Source organism: Uloborus diversus, chromosome 8 (genome assembly GCF_026930045.1).
Source record: "Uloborus diversus isolate 005 chromosome 8, Udiv.v.3.1, whole genome shotgun sequence".
Taxonomy (NCBI): domain Eukaryota; kingdom Metazoa; phylum Arthropoda; class Arachnida; order Araneae; family Uloboridae; genus Uloborus; species Uloborus diversus.
Genome location: NC_072738.1, coordinates 141,217,268 through 141,240,428, shown reverse-complemented (window position 1 = coordinate 141,240,428; position 23,161 = coordinate 141,217,268). Strand labels below are relative to the sequence as shown.

The window sequence follows — 23,161 nt, the reverse complement described above, 5'->3', positions numbered from 1 at the left end:
CATTCATTAAAGGCAGTAATCATTTATTCTGCAAATTTGGTGTTAAACAGCATTTTTGTACATTTGCATTTTTCTTACCAACTGAATGAGCGAATTTTGGTTCTACGACATTTTGGCCCGGCGACATTTTGGCCCGGCGACATTTTGGACAGGCGACATTTTGGCCCGGCGAAATTTTGGACAGGCGACATTTTGGCCCAGCGACATTTTGACCCGGCGACATTTTGGACCGGCGACATTTCGGCCCGGCGACATTTTGGGCCGGCGACATTTTGGACAGGCGACATTTTGGCCCGGCGACATTTTGGACCGGCGACATTTCGGCCCGGCGACATTTTGGATCGGCGACATTTTGGACAAGCGACATTTTGGACCGGCGACATTTTGGCCGCGACATTTTGTCCCACAACATTTCGGTGGCGACATTTTGACCCCAAACCATCTCATCCAAAACCCTTTCAACGTCCCTTGTTGTTTATTTGGCAAGAGAGCAGACACTAACGGAAAGTTGCGATTATATTTCACAGCGTGTATAGTGTAGAGCTGCTCAAAGGGTTTGGGAGTGACTTTAAAAGTCCCATCAGCAAATATTTCTTCCGCCGAAGCTAAAAGATCCAAATTGCGGTTAGTGCCAAATATAATTATGCGGTGAGGTCCTCTTCCACTGTCGTAAACAATAAAGCTTTCGCCTTTGTGTTCGTTATATGGCACCGGAATATCAAAATCCAAAAAGCATTGCGGTTCTGGAAGAGGTGCTGCAACTCGATTTCTTTGATTCCGTATCGTTCTTTTCAATGAATCTTTGGTCGGTAGTTCTGCTTGCGCTGACAATGGCAAATTCATGACTGCCTCGGCTATGATGCGTCCAGGTGCTTCTTGAGTGTTTTCTGCCGCTCTTTTAATTTCATTTTTTACAATACGCATTCTTTGGCATACACTGTCTTCAACCAACGCCTCCTATATACTAAATGCCTAACCACTTTGCCTCAAAAAGAGTGTCCCCACCGGTACACAAACTACGCTACCTGGCGGCAATTACAAGGATGGCGTTGCTATGACGATGAATCCAAACAATTCAAACATTTGCTTCGCTTATGTTGTCTGATATTTAGAATTGTTTTTATCTTTTGCTTTTGGGTTATAATCGTTTGCTCGAATTAAATATCTTGTGAAATTTTTGTCTCTGTGGTTTTTTTTCTTTAGAATATCAAGCGTTTTAAAGATTCGTGCGGTTTTCTTTCTTTTTTTTTTTTGAAATGTAATCATTTCAATAATGCATCCAACTTGTTGTATAGCATTTTGCACTTCTAGATATAAAAATAAGTTTTATAAAGTTTTAATAATAAAGTTTTATTTATATATTTACTAATTAATTTATAATGATTATTATTTTGTAAAAAAAAAGGGAAAAACATTTCAGCCGTTCACAAAAAATTTTCACAAGACCCCGAGACGAAAGATTTTCCCCGCAAAAAAGGGGGGTGGGGAGAGGAGGGAAAACCTTGCCGGTTTGTAAAAAATAGCATGTTTTAACGGTCTTCAAATATAAGCATTTTTTTTTTTTTTAAAGAAAAATTTTAAAAAAAAAAGAAAAATTAATTTGAATTTTGATATCTTGAATTCAAATTATGTTTCTCGCAATCACGAGTGTGTGTATGTAAGCGTGTGTGTTTGTGTATGAGGGGTATTTGTGTTTGTGTGTAGGAGTATGTGTATGTGTGTGGGCTGGCATAAGTGTGTGGGCGTAGTTGTGTGTATGAATGTGTGTGTGTAGGCATATGTGTTTGTGTCTGTGTGTAGACATGAATGTGTGGGTAGTTGCGTGTATGTGTGTGTGTGTGTATGTGTAGGTGTCTATATGTATGCGTGTGTGTATGTGTAATGTGTGCGTGTGTGTGTGTGTAGTTGTGTATGTATGCGCGTGTGTGTAGGACATGGATGCAACCTGGAGAAGGCTTTCGCTAGAGGAGCAGCATCGTGAGGATCCGGTCGACGGTGATGGTGCGGAGGGTGGCGGGGGGGGGGGAATAAAATGATAGGACGCCAAAAACAGTCAAATTAAAGCAATAAGCAAACGTGAGTGCTCAAAAAAAAAAAAAAAAACTTAATTCACTGATCAGAAGCTTTTTTCACGTTTCTTCGTTACAGAATTTTAGTCAAGGCTTCAAGACTACCAAAAAAATAATTCTGGAAAGGTTATTAGTGATTTAACTTTTTGTGATTTTCAGTAACTGGTCCATCGGATCGGTACCGGACCTATAAATAAAAATTGCTGCACTTTAAATACAGCAACGGCAGAGCCCGATTAAGATATCGAGGGTCTCCAGGCCAAATATTTTTTGGGGGCCCCATGTATTCAAGCTTTGTAACTTCAGCCGTAGGCTCAAACAATTTTAACCATAGACTAAAATGATTTCAGCCATTTGGGGGCCCCTAAATATCCGGGGCCCTAGGCAAGGGCCTAGTTGGCTTATTCAGTAATCAGGCCCTGCAGAGGCCCCTGGTCCATTCTGAAAAAGGAACCGGACATCAAGGACGCTCAAATGAAAGCAATAAGCAATCGTGATTGCTCAAAAAAAATCCCCGAAGGCGCACTGGCTTTAAGGGGGCAAAAAAACGAAAATGCACACACAGGTTCAAGGGCTCAAGAAAATGAAGAGAAGAAAGAAAGGAGAAAGGGGGAAAAATAAAACGAAGGCTCACACGTTCTAAGGCGCAAATAAAATAAAATGCAGAAAAAAAAAAGTTCGATGGTGGGGGGGGGGGGGGAACAGAAGGCACACTGGTTCGAGGGCGTAAAAAAACGGAGGTGCACAGGTTCAAGATCGTAAAAAATGAAAAAAAAAGAAACGAAGTCACACAAATTTGTGGGAGTAAAAATAAAGAAATAAATAAATTTAAAAAATTCTGATTAAAAATTTTAAAAAATACCGATAGCAACAAAACAAAGTGGCACACAGTGGGCTTTCGAGGGCGCACAGGCGGAAGGGCGCATCGGCTTGCAGGCCGGCGGGCCAGTCCGCCCCTGCTCATAGACCTGTCCACGATAATTTGAACAAAAATGCTTATTAAAATTTATAAAAATGTATCATACATACTCTAATTATTTTTAAAAAATAAATGAATTAATAGAAATTATAACTTTTACAATAATTTTATACTGATTTTTTTATTGCTTTTTATAGTTTTTTGTATTTTTTTTTCTTAAAGGTTTACTTAATTACGCATAATAATTGCAGTAATTGTTCTTTACATTTAAATATCATTGCTAGTAAATAAATTACTTGTTTCTTAATGACTCTTTCTTTCTTTCTTTATTTATTTTATCAAATATATATAAATTAACATCTTATCGATCCGAGAATAGTTTTCCGATCCGCGGGTAAAAAACTGACAAACGCAGATTTAAATTGTTAAATATTTAGCTATTAGTTTCTAATATCTTCCATAGATGGCAGCAGTCAAGGTACTATGATAAAAGCTAGAAGTTGTTAGGCATTTAGTATTTAGGAGGCGTTGCTTCAACGTGGTTGTGGCATCCGCGTCTTTTGATGACTTCACCACTTCGTGTGTGAACTCGTCCGGCACACTTATTAACGTACCACTCTACGCATCTCCATATTTCTTTTTCATCTGTTCCGTTCTTTTGCTTAACATAGGAATATCCCTCATCGTGCAAAACATTTCTACCTTTGTTTGATTTTGTAAACCTTAAAGGCATTTTGCATTTCAACAAATATTAACTATACTTTCCACTTCAAGCAGTCATATGCAACTGAGTCTTTTGGCGGCAAAAATGTAGTTTTCAAAGCAGCGCACGCGCACTTGACATCAGTTTCTTATTTTCCTCTGCACAGTTTCCTCAGCAGGGACGCAGCAAAGCATTAAAATATTAAAACCTGAAATTCACTTTTAGCGATTACAAAAAACAGAGAAAAAAAAAATCTCCCATTAAAATTCGAAATTCAGTTTTTAACTTAAAGTAACAAGAAAACTACACATGAAATTAAAATGATTTTAGTGACGCCATCTATTAGCTAGCTGGTTAACTAGAGCCGTACTACTGTAGGGGATTGGAGCAATTAACAAAGGCAGCGACGTACGCGTCTTGTTAACCAGCTACTTAACAGATGGCACCACTAAAATCCTTTCTTAATTCAATATATTCAACCAAATGCTGATAAAATTTTAAACGATTGCATAAAATGATAAAAAAAACTTAGCATCTCAATTTTGTTTATACGAGACGTTTTTTCCAGGGGACGTTTTTTCCTAGGGGACATTTTTTCCGGGGACTTTTCTTCCGGGGATGTTATTTCCGGGGACGTTTTGCTGGGGACGTTTTTTCCTAGAACCCCAAAATTATTATTAAAGAATTTTAAAAACGTTTAGTTTTGATAATTAATCAGTTATTTGTGGCATTATCACATTGGAAATTGTTTTCTATAGTTAGTTGTCGATAGAAGTAGAATTAGATGACAGAAGTTAACAATTTTTTTTTTTCAACACATTTTTAAAGAGAGTTGCGAAAGTTTCTCCAAATATAACAGGAGTTTATACCATAATTTTCATCTAAGATATAATGAACTTATATTATAATTTCTGCTTCAATAAACCGTTGATTTAAAGTACAATAAATGCCGCTTATAAAGTTAGCCGTTTTTACTTCCTTTTACAAAAAAGGAAGTATTGTATTCGCGAAAATATTTTCACTCAAAAACTACCAGTAAAACACTTAAGCTATCGGATCCAGTTCAGCCTTGTCACAATCAAGCCTTTCCCTTTATGTTAGACATTACCAAAACATATTATCAAATTATCATACCGTGGAGAGTGAGTTTCATTGTTGACGATGTCTGGACCATTACTCCCTCTTTGGCTATTATATATATATGAGGATTCTTATTGATAATTTAAAATAAATGTTCAAATACAAGAATAACTCTGAATTGGTTTCGAATTTGTTTATTTCTGGCTCAAAAATTCCACAAATTGAAGTTAACATAAACAAGAACTTGAAATAAGAATTGATTTATTCCTGAATCGCACTGCACGTTTCATCCCACGTGAAGCAACTCAGAACGGCCTTCCTTTAGCTGCTATCGTTTCGCACTCGCCTGACATCACCTTTTCTTTAATGAGGTCATCTATGCATTTCTGAAATATTTCAGAAAGAAAGTAAGTAAAACAAAAATATTTAATCGAGTTCCATTAACTGCAAAAATACAATAATCAGTCTAAATCATAGAGGCATAATGGGCTAGAGAGAGAGCATGACTTCTTCATCGAGTGACCAAAAGACCTATAACCAAGCAGGCTACAGACACGTGATTGGGACATGGATTTGACTGGAGTACAATTTAAAAAACAGTTCATCGCCGTGCGTGACAACTCTAAGAGAACTTGCCAAATATGGTAAACTTTTTCCTTCTCTCACGTGATGCAGGCAGGATCCCACTTCTGCTTATTGAACTTTCGCTCTCTCTACCCATTGTTATACCTCTATGGTTTAATTTTTAAAAACATTCAAATTAAACAGTTCCATAGTTATGTAAAACACGTCTAAGACTAAGATATTTAATATTTCTTTTTAATACACTCATGTTTGTGAAAATTGCAACATTATGAAGGACTCATTGGAAAAGGATAAAATTTGCTGCACATATTACTCATAGTGCTAAAAATAAACGATCAAAATTACGGATCAATGAGATGAAAATAACTGGCGTAAATTAATATCGAATCTAGCTACCCGCAGCTATGCGAGCCTGTACACGTTTTGGCATAATCGTGAGGCATCGAATCATAGAGGTTCTGAATGTCACGATTGGGAATGACATCCCATATCGTTTCAATATGAAGCCAAAGTTCATCCGTACAAAATGCCGAACGAGACACATGGGCGAGTCTTAGACTAACGCAATCCGAGACATGCTTAATTAATTATCCGGAGAACGGACAGACGAAGGAAGTAGCGTAACCTGTCGTGCACCGAAGAATACGTTACGTGTGACATGTAGGCGTGCATTATCCTGCTGAAACACTGCACCAGGGATTCTCTGAAGAAAGGGTAGTACCTCCGGCGTCACAGCGTCCCTGAACTAGCGCTCGTTATTGAGGTTACTCGTAATTCGGACTAGATAGGACAGCCCTTTATATTTAATACCGATTCAGACTATGGCGCCTGGCGTTACGCCGGTATGAGGTCCAATTACACACTCTGGGAGGTGACGATCCCACGTGCAACGTCTAACGAGTACATGTCTATCGTTATAGTGCAGATTATATCTGGACTCATCCGAGAACACTACCTGTTGCTAGTTCGCAAGCCACTGGGAGTGTTGGTGGGTCCATTGAAGCTGAAAGTGACGATGATTGAGGGTAAAGAGAATCCTGTATGCACTATAAAAAAAAAATTCCGAAACGTTACTGAGTATTTCCGTGTAACATTTCAAGATTTCAATGGTTTTTATCCACTTCCTGGAAATATCAAGTATCATTGTAAAACGTTTCCTGAATTGCTACAATATGCACGAATGCAGATCTCTCACAGTTGTGAAAAATATTTTTAGCTCCCAGTTCAAAGATAAACCGAGCGTATTTATAAAGTGTATCATCGGCTTCAGGTCGATTATGGCCTGTCCATGCTGATAAAGCGCCCAAAGGGCTTTGGCCGTGTTTGCAATACTGCTTATGAAACATTTTTAATAAATCAGTAAGGTGCAAAGCTATTATAATATACCTACCTAAGTTTTCGCGAAAGTTCCAGAAACACGACTGACTTTAAACTGGAATATTACTGAATTTTTCAGGTGGGTTTCCGGTATAATTTTAGGAACGTTACTGAATTTTAGCGGAAAACGTTCCTGATTTTTGCATGATATGTTACTGGCAGAAATTAGGCACGTCAGCTACCCATTATTTTCCAGGAACGTTACTGAATAGTTTTTACAGTTTAGGGGAATCCTTGCATGCAGGTTTTGGCGCAGCATATGCCACGAACCGTGGCTGCAGCAAGTGTGACACCTGTATAGTCATACCCCAACGTTGTGCTAGCGTAAGAGAAGACTCTATACGATCCATTACTGCTAAGCGGGTGAGGTGTCGATGATCCCGTGGCGTCGTTCAGTTGCGCGGTCTGGTGCGATTTCTTCGGATAATTGCATCGTCCTCTGTCCATCTTTTACAAATACGCATTACAGTTGACGCATTACACCACTTGCAGGCACTAATTCTCTATACGTAAGTTTACCCTCACGCAAGCAAATCATGCGGCCCCATTCGAACTATGTTACTCGTTCGTGTGACGCTGTGCGTTTTGTACGAGGCATATTGATTACTAGAGACTCATCTACCATTGTCAGATAATCATACAATGATTCCAAAATACCTTTAGAGCCATTTATGTACAGAGTCTACGCCGCAGTTCAGAGGGCGTAACTCGGTCCCCGCATGCGCGACGTCTCTGTAATTATAATCATTTGCACATCTTATCCTGCTATACATTTCCTGTGAATTTCAGTTCATTTGCACAATTCCTTCTTGGTGTTGCAATTTTCACAAACATGAGTGTATTTAACAAAAGAAATAAAGTAAGAAACGCTTCGAGAAGTTCAGGATAGGTTTGCCATCCGGGCTGGAAAAATTCAATGTTTTTACCCTTACTGTTAAAACAATTCAGAAACATTCCCGGGAAATAGCGGGCAGCTATTGTGCCCAAGTTTTGCCAGTAACATATCTTTCAAAAAACAGGAACGTTTTCCGTTAAAATTCAGTAACCTTCCTGAAATTTTCCTGTAATATTTCTGAAGGTTTCAGAAATCTCTCCGGTTTAAAGCCAGACACTTATCTAGAACCTTCAGAAAAATTTTTAGGTAGGTTTAAAATGGAAATCGCTTGATTTTTGCTATTTCACTCCAACGATTTTTTTTTTAAATTTTTGATTCCTTGTAAATGAGTTTATAATTCGTTAACCATGCGTCAATTATTATTCGGTTCTATTTTTTGTAACAAGAATGTAGCTCGTTGTTTGCTGTTTAAAGCCTGGCGCAAATAATACATGTTTGAAACTGTCCACGTCATGAAACAAGTTACAAAAGGTAAATAATTTTATTCAAACATTATTGCAGCCGCACGGCTGGAAGGAGGAGGTCAAACTCCCAGAATCCTTGAGTTAAACACTATTAGCATTTCTAATATGGCAATTGTGAGAACTATCATGACCTCTCTGCGTCGGTGTTGCTACAAGGTATGATACAGACAAAATTTATTCTTACCGCTGCCTTTTTCAGTCTATTACATCGTTTCTTGTTCTCTGGCTGCTTGCATAATTCCTACAGAAGTTGCATTAAAGTGAATTAGTTGCATATAGGCGCTTAAGATTAAATAATTGACAGTAGAGGTGCGATATCTATGAAAAAACATCAGTGTTTCAAAATATCGTGTTCAAAACTAAAATATCGATGTTTTCTTCCCAAATATTTATATTTAAGGGGGTCCGGGACATATTTTGATTTTTTTCATTATATACTTTAGAGTTTTGAAATTTTTTGCACTAATTTACCATTTATTTAATAAGCAAAATCATAACATAAATATGAAAAAAAAATTTTATTCAAGTTTTAATAGTTTTTTTTTTTTAATGGGGTTGCTTTAAATTGCTATAACTCAAAATATCCTTGATCAATTTTCAATTTTTTTAAAATAAGTTACGCACAAATATCTAAGCTTTAATTTTTATTCAGCGATTTTAAAAATAGTGATTCAATGAATGAAAAAATTTTTGAAGAAAAATTTCTAAAAATTCGAAGATACTTAAAAAAAAAAATCATAATTTTTGTTGTAAACGTTTTTTTTTTTCAAATTCGCCGAATAAAAATTAAAGTAAACTGTTTGAAAAAGATATGCTCCAAGTTCCATTACTTTATCCTTATCGGTTCCTGACTTATAAGAGTTCGAACGCAAGAAATCGTAAAAATTGCATCATGGAGAAAAACGCGTTTAAAGTTTTAAAGTTAAGTACACATTAGTTAGATGCATGCAACAAAAATAATTATATCTTTTGTTCTATGTAAGATAGAAACAATATTCAAACGTCCTCTTAAGCAGAAAAAAACGGAGTAATTTTTCAGACGATTAAAAAAAAAAAAAATTCAAAACTTGACGATTTTTGTGTCCCGGACCCTCTTAAGCGAAACCCCAATCTACGCCAAAGCATTGATGCTGGAGAAAAGACAAGGATGCTTCAAAAACGTCCTGAACCCCTCATAAACAGGACCGGATTTACCAGTAGGCCCATGAACCCCCAGCTCTGGGAACTCCAAAAGTTATTGACCAACATTTCATTAGACACGGTAAGGACTATTACATGCAATACACCGACAGCCCAGTTGTCTCATACTAAAATCCCTTGAAAAGGACAGGCCAACTTATCCGACATTTTGGCTCCAAGACAGGTTTGGATCCAACCTTGTTTCCAGTATTTATGAATACATTAGCTTATTACCCGGCGTTGCCCGGGTGCTTCTCAATGCAACATATCATTTAGATAATTAAATGGATGAATTCTATCTAAATGAGAGTAAAAAACTGCATTCACACTACTCTAGGCTCAAATTTTCAAAAGACTGTAAATAGCACAGAAAGTTGAGCATTTGCAGGAAAAATAGCATCAAGTAAAAACGAAAAAGCAATGAGACATGTTATCGGGGTTCTGTCAACGATATTCTTTGGTTCTGCCGTGTCCACTGGCACGTTGTCTGCTGTTGAAACAGACGGGCGGTACATCCAATGTCTTAATGCAGAGACAAATGATTGTCTTGCATATCTTATGGGACAACCTTTTGCGTGGTGCTTCGAATACGAAAACCGTTGTGCTGTCTTTGACGGTTTTGTATACCTCAAGACATTAAAGCATGCTATAGTACTCTTCACATACATTTTATTCAAGAAAAAAAATCTTGAGGTGTTTTCCTAGAAAGAGTCGTGAATAAATTCAATGGCTTTTATCAGTTACAAATATATGCAAAATATGCCACCGTTACAATATTTTCAGATATGAAAATCATCCTCAATGGCCCAAAAGCTAAACAGATAATCCACTGTACAGAAAATAAAGAATTCGGTCTTTGTTATCAATAGCCGTTAACATTTCGTTTTACGGATAAATGGCGGTGTTTTTACTTTAAAGGTTTCACAGGTTAGGTAGACTCATTTTATAATTTTTTGTAAGTGTTCAGGAATGTAAGCACATTCCGTAGAAAACGTTCACTTAGCATAAATAACTTCACAAAATGTGTCTGTTTGCCCTTTCCGTGGCGATTTAGTAGCATGCCATGGAGTAATATTAGATAAGTGTAAATTGCATAAAAAGACGTACGTCAACTACATTTTATTTCTTATATTTGTGTCAAATTTCTATTTTCGTAGGCAAAAATGACAGTTAGATATTAATATTGGTGTCTTGCAACGATTCAAAATTTGTCTCGATTAAAATTTTATTTCAAATTTTTAAAACCTCACACTTGCCGTAAATGTTGTACATGATAACTCAAACTGATGCATGTAGTAAGAGCACTTATTTAAGTTTGCTGCTCTGAAGTTTTCCTTTGAGAACATCGAAATTTTAATTTGCAGAGGCACAGTCCTAATCAGGGGTAGGAATGGTTTACTGAATAATAGTTACCATAGAAACAGTTACAGTTATTATTTTAAGATATATAAAGCATTAAAAATGGAGTACGTGGACGCGAACATAAAGAACGAACTCTATAAAACCCGTCAATTGAACTGCCTAACAGAAAAAGAAATAGGTGTGCACATTTTGGTCACTGTCCGCGTCATTTTTTTTTTTTTTTTTTTTAATTATTTGCAGGCCAAGAAATTAAAAGAAGGAAAAAACCGTCGTGTTTCTACTTACAACTGTATAGTAGACAATTATTTTGTTTATGTTTTACAAAAGCTTGTTGCACATTCTGTTCCCCATATCCGCAGCTTCAAAACGAAGGAAATGTATTTCCACGTTTAGAAACGTAATCCAAATACTAAAAAGTTAAATTATTCAAAATTTTCTAATTCTTAAATTTAACTCAAATCTTGCTCCTAAATACAATTCTTAGTCCCCCTTCCAGCAGCAAAATGAAATACATTTTTGAATGAACCCAACCTTAAGCATGCAACATAAAATTATCTATATGGGAAAAAGGTAAATTTAACATGCATTTAAAGTACTTATTCGCCTGCCCTTCTGACTTATTGACCGTGATACAGAACTTAAGTCTCACTAGAGATTTTAATTTCTTAAAGTTTAAAGAATGATGTATTGCGATTAGCGAATATGCGTGCGATACAAATTGTTTCACCTTATCCCTCCACTGTGAACCGAGTTGCTTCTATAACACTGATACGTGTCCATTTTTATCTTACAGCATTTTTTCAATGACGGTTGAATTACTTAGTGGTAGTTACAAGGAGTAATATTTTTCGATTGTTTACAATAAAAGTTATCGAACTGAGAGTCTGGTAACTGAAAATGGAGCTTTGCTCAACTAATTTCACGATGAAGACTAAAACGAAAAAACTTTATAATGTGGCGTAATATTTCATCATGTCCATTTCAGTAGCAATCTCTTCATGTCAAAAGTTGCCTCATACCCGCTAACTGGTTTAAAATTATTGCTAGTCAGCGAAGCTGCTCCTTCAGGTGTACTATTGCTTCGAGCGTTAAAGTAATATAAAATTTTAAACGATTAAGAAATCTGTTTACTAAAAAATGGAGACATTTTATGCATTTTAAAAGTTTAAATGTAAATAAATATTTCTTTACATTTTTCAAACTTTAAACTTTTACCCTTCTAAAACTATGAATTCCGCCGTATCAAATTTGCGTGTGGTTTCGAGTCTAAAGGTGCACAGTCTTTTATTCTACCACACATTAGAAATCCTAGTATGATAGTTTATGTACATGTAATGAACCCCATGACTATCCCCCTCCCCCTTGAAAGATAAATTCAATCTACGCTACTATGCACAAAAATGATTATTTTGCAATTCATTAGCTATATTAGTATTTTTACCCCTGGTCTCTGATAACCTGGAGCGATTTCTGTGATACTTAGGTGAACCGAATTAGGTAAATCATGGAATAGTATAAATAACATATACATATTGATTTGTTTAAGGATAATACAATATTAAATTATGTTTCCGATGCAATGATGTCGTTTTAATATAAATTTAGTATTCTAATTGTAAAACTGAAGATTGTACTTCGATAATACCTATCTCATTTGGGTATTTTCTGTGCTGTTTATGTATAGAAAATACAGATCAAAACTTCGTTTACTGTTACGGTATTATTACTTGAAAACTTATTAGCGAAATGCGCAAATAAATTGAAGAAGAACCACCGATGGTGATTTCAATCCATCCCTATGTCTTTGCAGGGTGCAATTTAAGAACTACTGAGAAACAGCATTTCTTTTTCGTTCGGCTTTCTTGCCAAACATGCTATGCGTTTGTCGCTAATCGACATTAACAGCCATTGCTGAGGATACTTTTTGTGTTGATTGCATTTAAAATATCTCCTGGTGGTTATATGTTGGTAACCATTGTCATTTGCTTTGAACCAAGATTCACAAATACCGATATAGTTGAACCGAATTACTTAAGGATTTGACGTAAATCAAGGAATAGTATAAAGAAAATTTACAAATTGCAAATTGGTTTGATAAGGATCATATAGCATTAAATAAAATTTCTGTTGCAAGGATGATAGATGTGGTTTTAATAAAAGTAGTCTGATGCTGAAACAGTCGAAGATTGAACGTCAATATTGAATGCAATACTATTACCTTACCCATGTTTGTATTTTCTTGCTATTGACGGGATAAACACTGATTAAAAATTACACGAAGCCTTACTAATGTGGAGTTTATATTTAAACAATATTTAAAAACTACAATTAAACGGTAGCATTCAAATTAAGTAGCACCATTAGTAGCATCAATGGACCTCTGGGGCTTCGCAGGACGCAGTTTAAGAAACGATGTACAGCATCATTTATTATATCTACGGTTTTCGCTCCAAACATGCTTTAACGCTTATCGCTAAAAGCATTGACGGCGAGCGTTTAGGATACGTTTTGTGTTGATTGCATTTAAAATAGCTCCTGGTGGTTATGTGTTGACAACCGTTTTCATTTGCTTTGAACCAAGGTTCACAAATTTAACGATTAAAGTCAATCTTTGAAGAAACTTCATCTAGCGCAGTTACGGGCTTTTCATTTATACTAAATTCATAACTATACAAAAAATAGTTCGTGCAGAAAAAAGCAATTTTATGTCCCAAAATATGAAACTAGACCTCTTTAGGTGTTTTTAAAATTCCAAAAACCCGCCCGTATGAATTCCTGAGCAACAATTTACCTTTGTGCCAAATTTGGAAGAAATCCGACGAAAACTGGATTTGTATAAGGAACATACACACATACCCACAAACATACATCCATTTATATATATATAGATTATTATAATATTCGCGGGTTGCTATATCGTAAGAAAAATGATGATTAATTGAGTAACATGTCACTTAAGGTAAATCTAGGAAGATAACTTAGTTTGCAAATTCAACAAAAATGTATCGGAAAAAAGTTTGCTGCAATGAAACTCATTTTCACACCTTTCTTGTTTTTAATTACGCATCAATTAAATCTTCTTCATTTAAGGAATCAACAACGCAAACATCAATCAAGCAGCTCATCTAAAGATTAGCACCAGTTTTCTGCTACGAGGATTTTATACAAATACTATTAATTTTGACAACGGACAGTTTTGGAACCAAAATGCGGATGATTCAGTTCCTCTTATGTAGTGGCCATAACTCAATTGCGTCCCTGGAATAGCGAATAGCTGAGCTGAAGGCCAATACCATCTGATTGAAGCTGAAAGGGCCAACAAAGTGGTGGTCAAAGCAATTTTATCGCATCACTGAGAATCCGTAGACATGGCTCGCTTCAACTTGTGAATTGAAGCCACATTATTAAAAAAAATAAATGAATTTATAACCGAAATGAATCTTCATTATCCTTTAGGTTGTGGCCTATGTGAAATAGTTGTCATGTGGTTTGTGATCTGAGCAAAATAAATATTGAGTACCAAATAATTGCACACTAGTATTGCAGCAAAAAGTCATACATATTCCATGAGAAAAAAATGTGCGAGTGAAATTCTATAGTATTTTCTTCAATTGCGCAATTCAAGAGGGTCCCTACTTGCTTTCAGAAAATTTGCTAATCGGGTGCTGTTCATAAAACGGTTTTTGATGATGAAAATGCGTAAAACTGCTTGGCATCCTAATTACACATTCTTTATCAAATTTTGCCAATGTTAATTAAACACGTCGCTGACTACTAAAGGGCTGATAATTTTTGATAAACAAGTCTTACTCAAATGGAATGACAGTGATTAGTTAGAGAAACGGATGTATCAGGAAAGGGTAAATGTCATCAACTTTGCCATTAAAGTAAATTAATGTTTGATTTTGTTCAGATACAAAACGACAATTAACTTAAATAGTGTTGACTAAGCGTCAACATTGCAGGTAATTTATCACTTTAAGGACATTTCAGATAGCATGAACAGATAGCAGAAACAACATGTTAATTTTTAGCGGTAAACAGGACTAAGGTGCTTTGAGGGGATACTAGGCACTAACTTTATTTAGTACCCCCTACCGTAACATATATAGTGCGGCTCTGAATAATTGAGCTATGACCTTGACAATGTTTACCTCTTTTAGCAGAGTTCCGTCTAAGGGGATATGTTCTTGGTTTTATTTGAAATGGAATACTTTTAAAAAACTACTGTGAAAGTAACACAACTCAACTCAATACCAAAGACCTTTCCCTATTGCCCAAGGAAGAGCAAACATTGTCAAAGTCACAGCTCTACTTATCACAGTCGCACTATATTATACATTAATTAAATATTTTTTTAGTTAAGCTTTTACTGCAACCACGTTAAATGTAGTGGTATCAAATGTTGCATAATATATTATCTAAAAATATAGATAGCAATTTTTTTTTGTAAAAGCGGTACCATGCGATAAATAAACCTTATAATATGACATGTCGTCAAACTTTATCCTTATTACAATTGGCCGTAAATATCAAAAATATCCATTACATAACATTTAAAATGCAATAAAAAGTAATGCTTAGCCTTGAGTGGCTTTGTGTTTTGTGAAAGAGGTTATTATTTTAACTAGAATTTTTTCTGAACTTAATATTTGCTTTTTCTATGGTGCATTTCGAATTGCTATATTTAAAAAAAAAACTTCAGATTTGTTGTACACCCACAAATGTTGGGTCCCTGTACCCATGCCCTATGTACCCATGCCTTAATCTGACCCTGACGCTAAAAATTCAAAATAAACGAATCCAAAGTGTTTATTTTGAAAGAAAGTTTTTTTTGGGGGGGGGTGGGCATTCATTTTTATCCGAGGTCTAAAAAATGGGGAAAACATTTCTTACCGTAAGTTTTTCCATGCAGTGATCAGCAAAACAGTCATTTACTTTCCTCTAAAAAATATAAAAACTACAATTAAAGTAATGCTGTTTATTCCATATCATTAAAGCATTATAAAGTAAGCCGTTATTCCTTATCATTCGAGTAAAGTTATAAAGTTGCTTTTAAATTAAGTTGCTTATTTTTCAAAAAAAAAAAAAAGCAACAAAGGCAAAAATCTTTACTAATAATAAAGCTGAAAGGATCTCTGTCTGTCTGTCAGGATCTCTGTGACGCGCATAGCGCCTAGACCGTTCGGTCGATTTTAATGAAATTTGGCACAAAGTTAGTTTGTAGCATGGGGGTGTGCAGCTCGAAGCGATTTTTCGAAAATTCGATGTGGTTCTTTTTCTATTCCAATTGTAAGAACAAAATTATCATAAGATGGACGAGTAAATTACGAAATTATCATAACATGGAACCGTTACGTGGGTACAAGCCAAATGGCGAGATACTTAATTATCATAACGTGGAACCGTAACATGGGCACAAGTCAATTGGCGAGATACTTAATTATCATAACGTGGAATCGTAACATGGGCACAAGCCAATTGGCGAGATACTTAATTATCATAACGTGGAACCGTAACATGGGCACAAGCCGATTGGCGAGATACTTAATTATCATAAAGTGGAACCGTAACTTGGGCACAAGCCAATTGGCGAGATACTTAATTATCATAACGTGGAACCGTAACATGGGTACAGCCAAATGGCGAGGAAATTCACCATACATTATTTGTAAATACACAGGCGAACCAAAAGACCTTTTAATTTTTCTATTACGGGCAAAGCCGTGCGGGTACCACTAGCGTGAAATAAAAACAAAGCTACATCGTCAAATGCTTTGTTTTAAGAACAAAATGAAATTCTATGCCATTCGAAATAATGGCAACAAAAAAAAAATTTAATTGAAATTCCAAATCAAAGTGAAAATATCAATCAAGTTAAAATGAAGAAGACCAGGACAATAAAGTTCCCCTATACTAACTGTAGCTTGTATTTTTTATATTACATGATACTATTTCTGTGTTTATCTGTAGATTTTCGTGATACACTAATTAGGCAGTGAAAGTACGCGTAATAGATAGTGTACAGCAGTACAGCGCGGTTGAGAAGTGGTAAATATTCAAAATTAGAAAAACTCTTTTGATCTACAAAAAAAGAAAAAAAAGAAAAAAACATGGGATTGTCATTTTTAGAAGTGCTACTTCGCTCAACACTTGGAAATACAAGAAACAACTGCCTACAATAAGAAAATATTTCAAATTTAATTCTCAGTTATTTCTAAACTAAAAAGTCGCCCGTCAAGGTATAACGGGTGAAAATTGCTTCTACATTTGAACGAAGCAATTGCCTGTTCGGTGATATTTTGATGACGGTTGAAATCGTAACCCTAACTCCAGTGGATTTACCCTAAACTCCAATTGGTAGCGTTCATTGTTGAGCACTTTTCGTTTCTCCATTCTCCTGAAATGACACAATCTTACCAGTTAAGCAGACAAGTTACCGGATCTAGTTCAGCCTTGTCAAAATAAAGCATTTCCCTGCATGTCCAAACATTACCAAAAAATATCAAATTATCATGCGTTTCATTGTTGGTGACATCAGAACGTTACTCGATCAGTGATTTTTGCTATTATATATATGAGGATTTATTATTATTTTTTTAATCGACTAATATCAACATCATAAAGTTAAGATCTGACTTAAATATTAGTTAAAGAGTGCGGAAGTGTTTGCAGCATTTATGTATAAAAGACAGAAAAAAAAAAAAAGAGAAAGACCCATTTAAAAAAAAATTCCGTTTCAAATATCAGGGATAAAAAAGAGAAAACTTTTTTGTTTACTTTAATCGCATTTTAAACTCATTAAAAATGTATTAACAATAAAATACATCGCGCCGGTGTCAGCTTTAAAGAACCTTATATTTGAGGACATTCAAATCTGTCTAGTAAAAATTGCAACCGACATTTTTTCGGGAACAAAGAAAAAAAATAACTACCTGCGCTGGATAATCCAAGGTGCAAAATTCCGTGTTAACTGCTTCCAAAGTTGGTGTATCGAAATTTCCGACTGGACAATCTTGAAACCATCCTGCATATTCAATTACTTCCTGTAGTCAAAACATTAATGGTAATCTTTTATTCCTTCTTAAAGTGCAGATACAGTTGAACTCGGTTAATATGAAATGTCAAAAATCCACGAGTTTGTTCGTATTAGCTGTTATTCGTAGCAACCGCGAATGAGTGATACTGTGGAAAATGGAAGAAATGCTTACCTATATATTAAAAACATTACTACTGATACACACATTGTAATATAAATATTTGTACATTCAGAAAAAAAAATCACATATTTCTTACAAATACTGAACTACTACAATATTTTTGTAAAATGCTGAAAAAAGAAAATGATAATCGACAATTGCGGAGTATGCTGTAATCCACAATGGAAGATGAACAGTTTTATCTCCGAGTAAATTTAAAGCAGGGTCTACAGGTGAACAAATGTACGGGCTATATTTTCTATGTAAAATATTTAATATTTTCTTTCCTTTACACAATGGGGTCGTCTACTACCTAACAAAATGCTAAATCAGAAATTGGTGTTCGTCTTAGTCGAGACTTTCAATTCAATGTACGTTTATACCTGATTTTTTTTTTTTTTTCTTTTTTTTTTTTTTTTTTTTTTTTTTTTTTTAGCGCAATTAGATAGTTATAGAGGCAATAGCGCGTTGACAGCTTCATTACTTTTGCGAATTGCTATACGTTTTTTGTTTTTTTTTTCCTCTGAAATCCTGAAATCGGTTGGATATACTCGTAGTTGGATTTCAGCTGTACATATGTTTAAATTATTTTCTCAAATATGCAAATTAAACACGTCACTATTTACTCGACTGCGCGTGCAGGCTAAAAAAAAACTATATAGTTTTAAAAAATGTGAAGACAAGAGCAACAGAAAGCAGATTTTGAGAAAACTGCTCCTAATATGAGGGCAGAAATGAAGAATTGAGTGATAAATAAAATTTCATCACCATTTACATTGGGGCATTTTCTGTTACTTCCCAATTTCTTACCAAGTCTCCAAACTTGTAAGACCCTTGTTCAACTGCATGAGCTTTATGACAAGCATGCTCTCTACTTCTAAATTAATTTTTCCCGAAACAATATTTATATACTACTTTTCCTGCTCCGTACTAGACTTAGCTCATATGTTCCTTACTAAGCCAAAAACAGTTATTTAAATACCTTTCCTGAAAATCTTCAAAATTCAATTGCATCATATAGTTGTAGAGTTCGTGTTCCATATAGAGTCCATGCAATGAAACAAGGATATTTAAAGTCTTTGTGGGATAGTTTGTGCTGCAATAGATCAGCATCTCCTACAGGAAAGCCACGTCAGAACGGACCTATAAGTCCTCATGCACTGTAAAAAAATTCCGAAACGTTCCTGAGTGTTTCCGTGTAACGTTTCGGGACTTCAATGGTTTTCATCCACTTCCTGGAAATATCAAGTATCATTGTCAAATAGTTTCCTGAATTGCTACAAGTTGCCTAAATGCAGACTTCTCTCTGTTGTAGAAAATATTTTTAGCTCCCAGTTTAAAGATTAACTAAGAGTATTTATAAAGTGCATCGGCTTCCGTTTGATTACGGCTCGTCCATGCTGATTGAATTCCCAAAGGGACCAAATAAGTATGGACTACGTAGCTTTGCAAGAATTGCAAACAAGCGAGATGCTTAATACCTGCAATTCTGGCTTAGCTTTGGCCTTTTTTGCAATACCGCTTTTGCAACTGTCTTGATCAATCAGGAAGGTGCCAAGCTGTTATATTATCGCTACCTAAGGTTACTCTTAAGTTCTGGGGACACGACTGGCTTTAAATGGGAAGATTTCTGGATTTTTCAGGAAGGTTACTGAATTTCAGCGGAAAACGTTCCTGGTTTTTGCGAGATATGTTACTGGTAGAAATTGGGCATATCAGCTGCCTATTATTTTCCAGGAACGTTTCTGAATCGTTTTCACAGTGTGACGCAACAACAGAAGGCTGAGTCAAAGTCCTCGCCACCCCTTGCTATGACGTCACGGCACTAGTGAGGTGGCTTTCTTATAAGAGGCACTGAATTGATACTTCTGATAAAATGGAATTGCCTTTTTGTCAGAAGTCTAACGTCAAGATCATATTCCCGAAGAATGCCAAACAAGTAGCACAATCTCAATGAGGACCGTGTATTATTAACCCAAGAATTCGTAGATAATCTAGTGTGAGTATGGATAGACAATCAGTATCTATGTGCCCGCTACAGGTAAGGGAGGTCATGTCCTTAATCAATGGCCATTGGTTTGCTGTTCAGCTTTTCCTCAGACGGTGTTTTGCGCCAACGCTTCTCTGATGGAAATAATTTTTTCTACATTGTTCTTTATTGTATAAATACTAACTAATAATTTTTTTCTATGTGTGATGTTTTTCCTAGCGTGCTAACTATTTTCTGTCACATAATTAAGTAAATTGCTTGCGTAAATTACTTTTTTTTACGTGGGACAATGGACTTGTTGCAAGGCGTACATGTAATCCAAAAGAAAAAAAAATCCAAAAGTATTTTATTCTTATTGCTTTAGGTGTTCTGAAACGCTTAGTTAGGTTTCCAAAAAGAAAGCAATCAAGGACAAACAATCAAAACCCCTTTTCAATGATAAAATATACTCACTTCCGGTGAGAGCAAAGTGTAACAATATTTTACTTGCTGGAAAACTTCAGGACCTAGAATATGAACATTATTAATAACAAAATTAAGGTTGTATTATTCTTATATACTACATCACAATAAACAGGGAGTATCTGCAGAAATGACTTTATCTTATGTTGAAGGTCATGAGGGCGAATGATCTCATGAATTTGATTTGATTCAGATCAGAAGAATTGCCACAGTTGATTAACACTAGAACCTTCTAGTACGCCAATAGAAGTCTTAGTGCCTGTTCCCTCATGCGCAAAAAAGTGGTGGACAAATAAGAGAGAGTTACTACAATTGGCATCTTTCTCGTACTGCGTTTACGCAAGACAATTTTTGTTTTTCGTTAAAAGTTGGTAAATTGAAATATTTTAAGGGGTTGCGGCCCAACAAGAAATTTGGTGCGTGCAAGAGGCAATTCTCGTGTTAAATACAAAAAAAAAAAAAAAAAAAAAAAAAAAAAAATCTGATGTGAGAAATGAAACAATTACTTTATTGCATGGGGGAGAACACAGATATTTATCTCGCAGACAATTTACAGAACTGTGTTTATTTATTTCACAGACAGCGACACTGAGACTGAGACGCAGCCTTTTTAATTGGTTTTGTCTCCTCATTTATATGAATTAATTAACTGGAGCATTTGATTGCTTGCTATATTAACAGCGTGAAAAATTACAAACTCTAAATGCTAAAAATAATTAAATTAATAAAAATAACTTGCCTATACGCAGCATTTGCTCTTGAACAAACTCCAAAATAAGAGATAAATTAATTTCTGATACAAAATAAGAGATAGTTCAATTTCTGATACGTGATAAATGCAGATAGAAAAGTACAGTGAGCGCTTTAACATTTGATGGTTTTGATGGACGCATTTACAATTTTTATGCTCTTTTTAAATATAACGGTCATGTTAATATTTGTGAACATATCTGCATATCGTGCTTCAGAGCAACAGCAAAATATTTAATCCCAGAAATAACACTAAGGTATCTTAATGTTGCTCTGAGGCGACGATATTTGCAGCACTTCCTAAAAGACAAAATCAATGAACTTTACCTTAGAAATTTACTTTTAACGAAATCATTCCTCCTAGATGACAGCACTAAAACAAAAAGGGGAATTTCTTGTTTATTTTTGCGCGGATAGAGGTCGAAAAAATCTTTAAAATTAGGCCTCATGAATGAAGTTTGATGAAATATTAAGGAAGTTACGGCGTACAAAGAAAAAAAATAACGTGAGAAATAATGCATATTATTGTAACTTTGAAAAGCAAATGAAGGGAAAAAAGGTGAGCTGCACTTTTTTCAAGCTTCCTTACCTAATTTGCAGTTGATATCCGCGAAGCAGCGGTAAAATTGCTCTTCTGACATGCCGGCTTCGTCAGCCTCAGATTTCATATTCTCCCCTTCTTCTGCCATTTTGTACATTCCTGCAGGTGGCTCTGGTGCTCCAAACGAGTCAATCGGATGAACCAGCACCGGTACACAAACCAGAGCAAAAACCACCAAGATGAAGTTCATGATTGAAAAAAACAGATGCGTCAGGAAAAATGCTTTTAAACGTATCATAAAAGTACTGCGTGCAGTTTAAGCAATCATTAAACAGTTTTCGCTTCCTTTTCCCTTGTGGACAAATCCCCCAAAATAACACCTTCCGTGTGAAATTTTTCACAGCAGTTGCAGAATTTCGATTAAAAAAACTATTACGAAAATGATAATAGTGGTTCGTTATTCACACTTTCCAAAAAATATTTTGGAATTTTTCCTCGTAAATTGTTTTTGAGTGCTTGCATTTTGTGTTCACAAGACCTCTCGCTTTGTTGCATTTTCCCGTCATTTTGAAGCCTTTTCAATTCTGATGTTTTTCCTGATTTTATTTTCAGTGTGGTGTCTATCAGTTTTTAGGACCTTGTAACTAAAATTATTGAATGTTACAGCAAGCTTCCGGTTCAACTATTTTACGAGAGCCTTTTTTTACTAATTTTCAAGCTAAGTTATGCCTCAACTGAAGAATTACATTGCATTTGGCAGTTCGCCTCATTCTTTGCTTAGAATTCTCTTTTATTTGTTTTAACAGTACATATATCAGAAATTTTTTTCAGAAAAATAAAAGTAAAAGTTATTGAACTAAAGATTAACAAAACCCCCGTTCAAAAAAAGTAAAGTTTTTAGACATTGAGGCCGCGAACATTTTTATTTACACTCATATACAAAGTGCATGAAATCTCTTTATGTATCGGTCACTGGTGACTAAAATGACACAACGCAAAACAAAACTGTAGCGGAGAAACTTAAGGTTTCAAATACACTAATTTTTTTGGTTCATTCTAGAAGTGAACTTTTTATTGGGAACGTTTCATTCTCATTGGGAACTTGGTCATCCTTTTTCAAAACTAGCTATCCAGTAACTTATTCCCGCTTATCGGCAGCATAGTCAGTCTGGACGAACCGTAATTCAACCAAAGCTGCTGCACTTAGACGCGCTCAATTAATCTTTAAACTGGTAGTTAAAAATATTTTTTGCAACAGTGAATAGTCTTAAAAGTCTGCATTAGTACAACTGGTATCAATTCAGGAAACCTTTTTGCAAAGATACTTGATTTTACGGGGAAATAGATGAAATCCAGTGAAATCCAGAAACGTTCTCAATGTTTCGTAAAAAAGTTTCCTCGAATTTTTCGTTAATCAATGGCATCCATGTTGCCTGTACTTTTTACCGTAAAATTCTGTTTTACGGTAGAAAAACAAGAAAGCTGTGGTTAGTTCACCGAATTAATAAAAAATAAATAATTAAATAAATGAATAAAAATAACGGGTTTTCAAGCGGTGGGGTTCAACCTGGCTCTTGGTGCTCCTA

At 35.3% G+C, this 23,161-nt stretch overlaps 1 protein-coding gene across 1 annotated transcript; it reads right to left on the bottom strand.

Annotated features, from left to right (window-relative positions):
- Nucleotides 1-2,199: 2,199 nt before the first annotated feature.
- LOC129228640 (uncharacterized) lies at nt 2,200-21,825 on the bottom strand. The gene is made up of 6 exons (XM_054863323.1): nt 21,624-21,825; nt 20,276-20,328; nt 17,569-17,679; nt 15,530-15,577; nt 8,277-8,333; nt 2,200-2,256 (listed from the first exon to the last, which is right to left on the bottom strand). Exons 1-6 carry the CDS (start codon nt 21,823-21,825, stop codon nt 2,200-2,202), a joined length of 528 nt encoding a protein of 175 aa, XP_054719298.1.
- Between the last annotated feature and the right edge of the window lie 1,336 nt (nt 21,826-23,161).

Coding starts and splice junctions, on each gene's coding strand:
- LOC129228640 (XM_054863323.1), bottom strand. CDS start 21,825: ATGAACTTCATCTTGGTGGTTTTTGCTCTGGTTTGTGTACCGGTGCTG. Junction 17,680..20,275: donor ACACTTTGCTCTCACCGGAA/GTGAGTATATTT, acceptor TTTTGACTACAG/GAAGTAATTGAATATGCAGG. Junction 15,578..17,568: donor CCTTGGATTATCCAGCGCAG/GTAGTTATTTTT, acceptor TATATTTTTTAG/AGGAAAGTAAATGACTGTTT.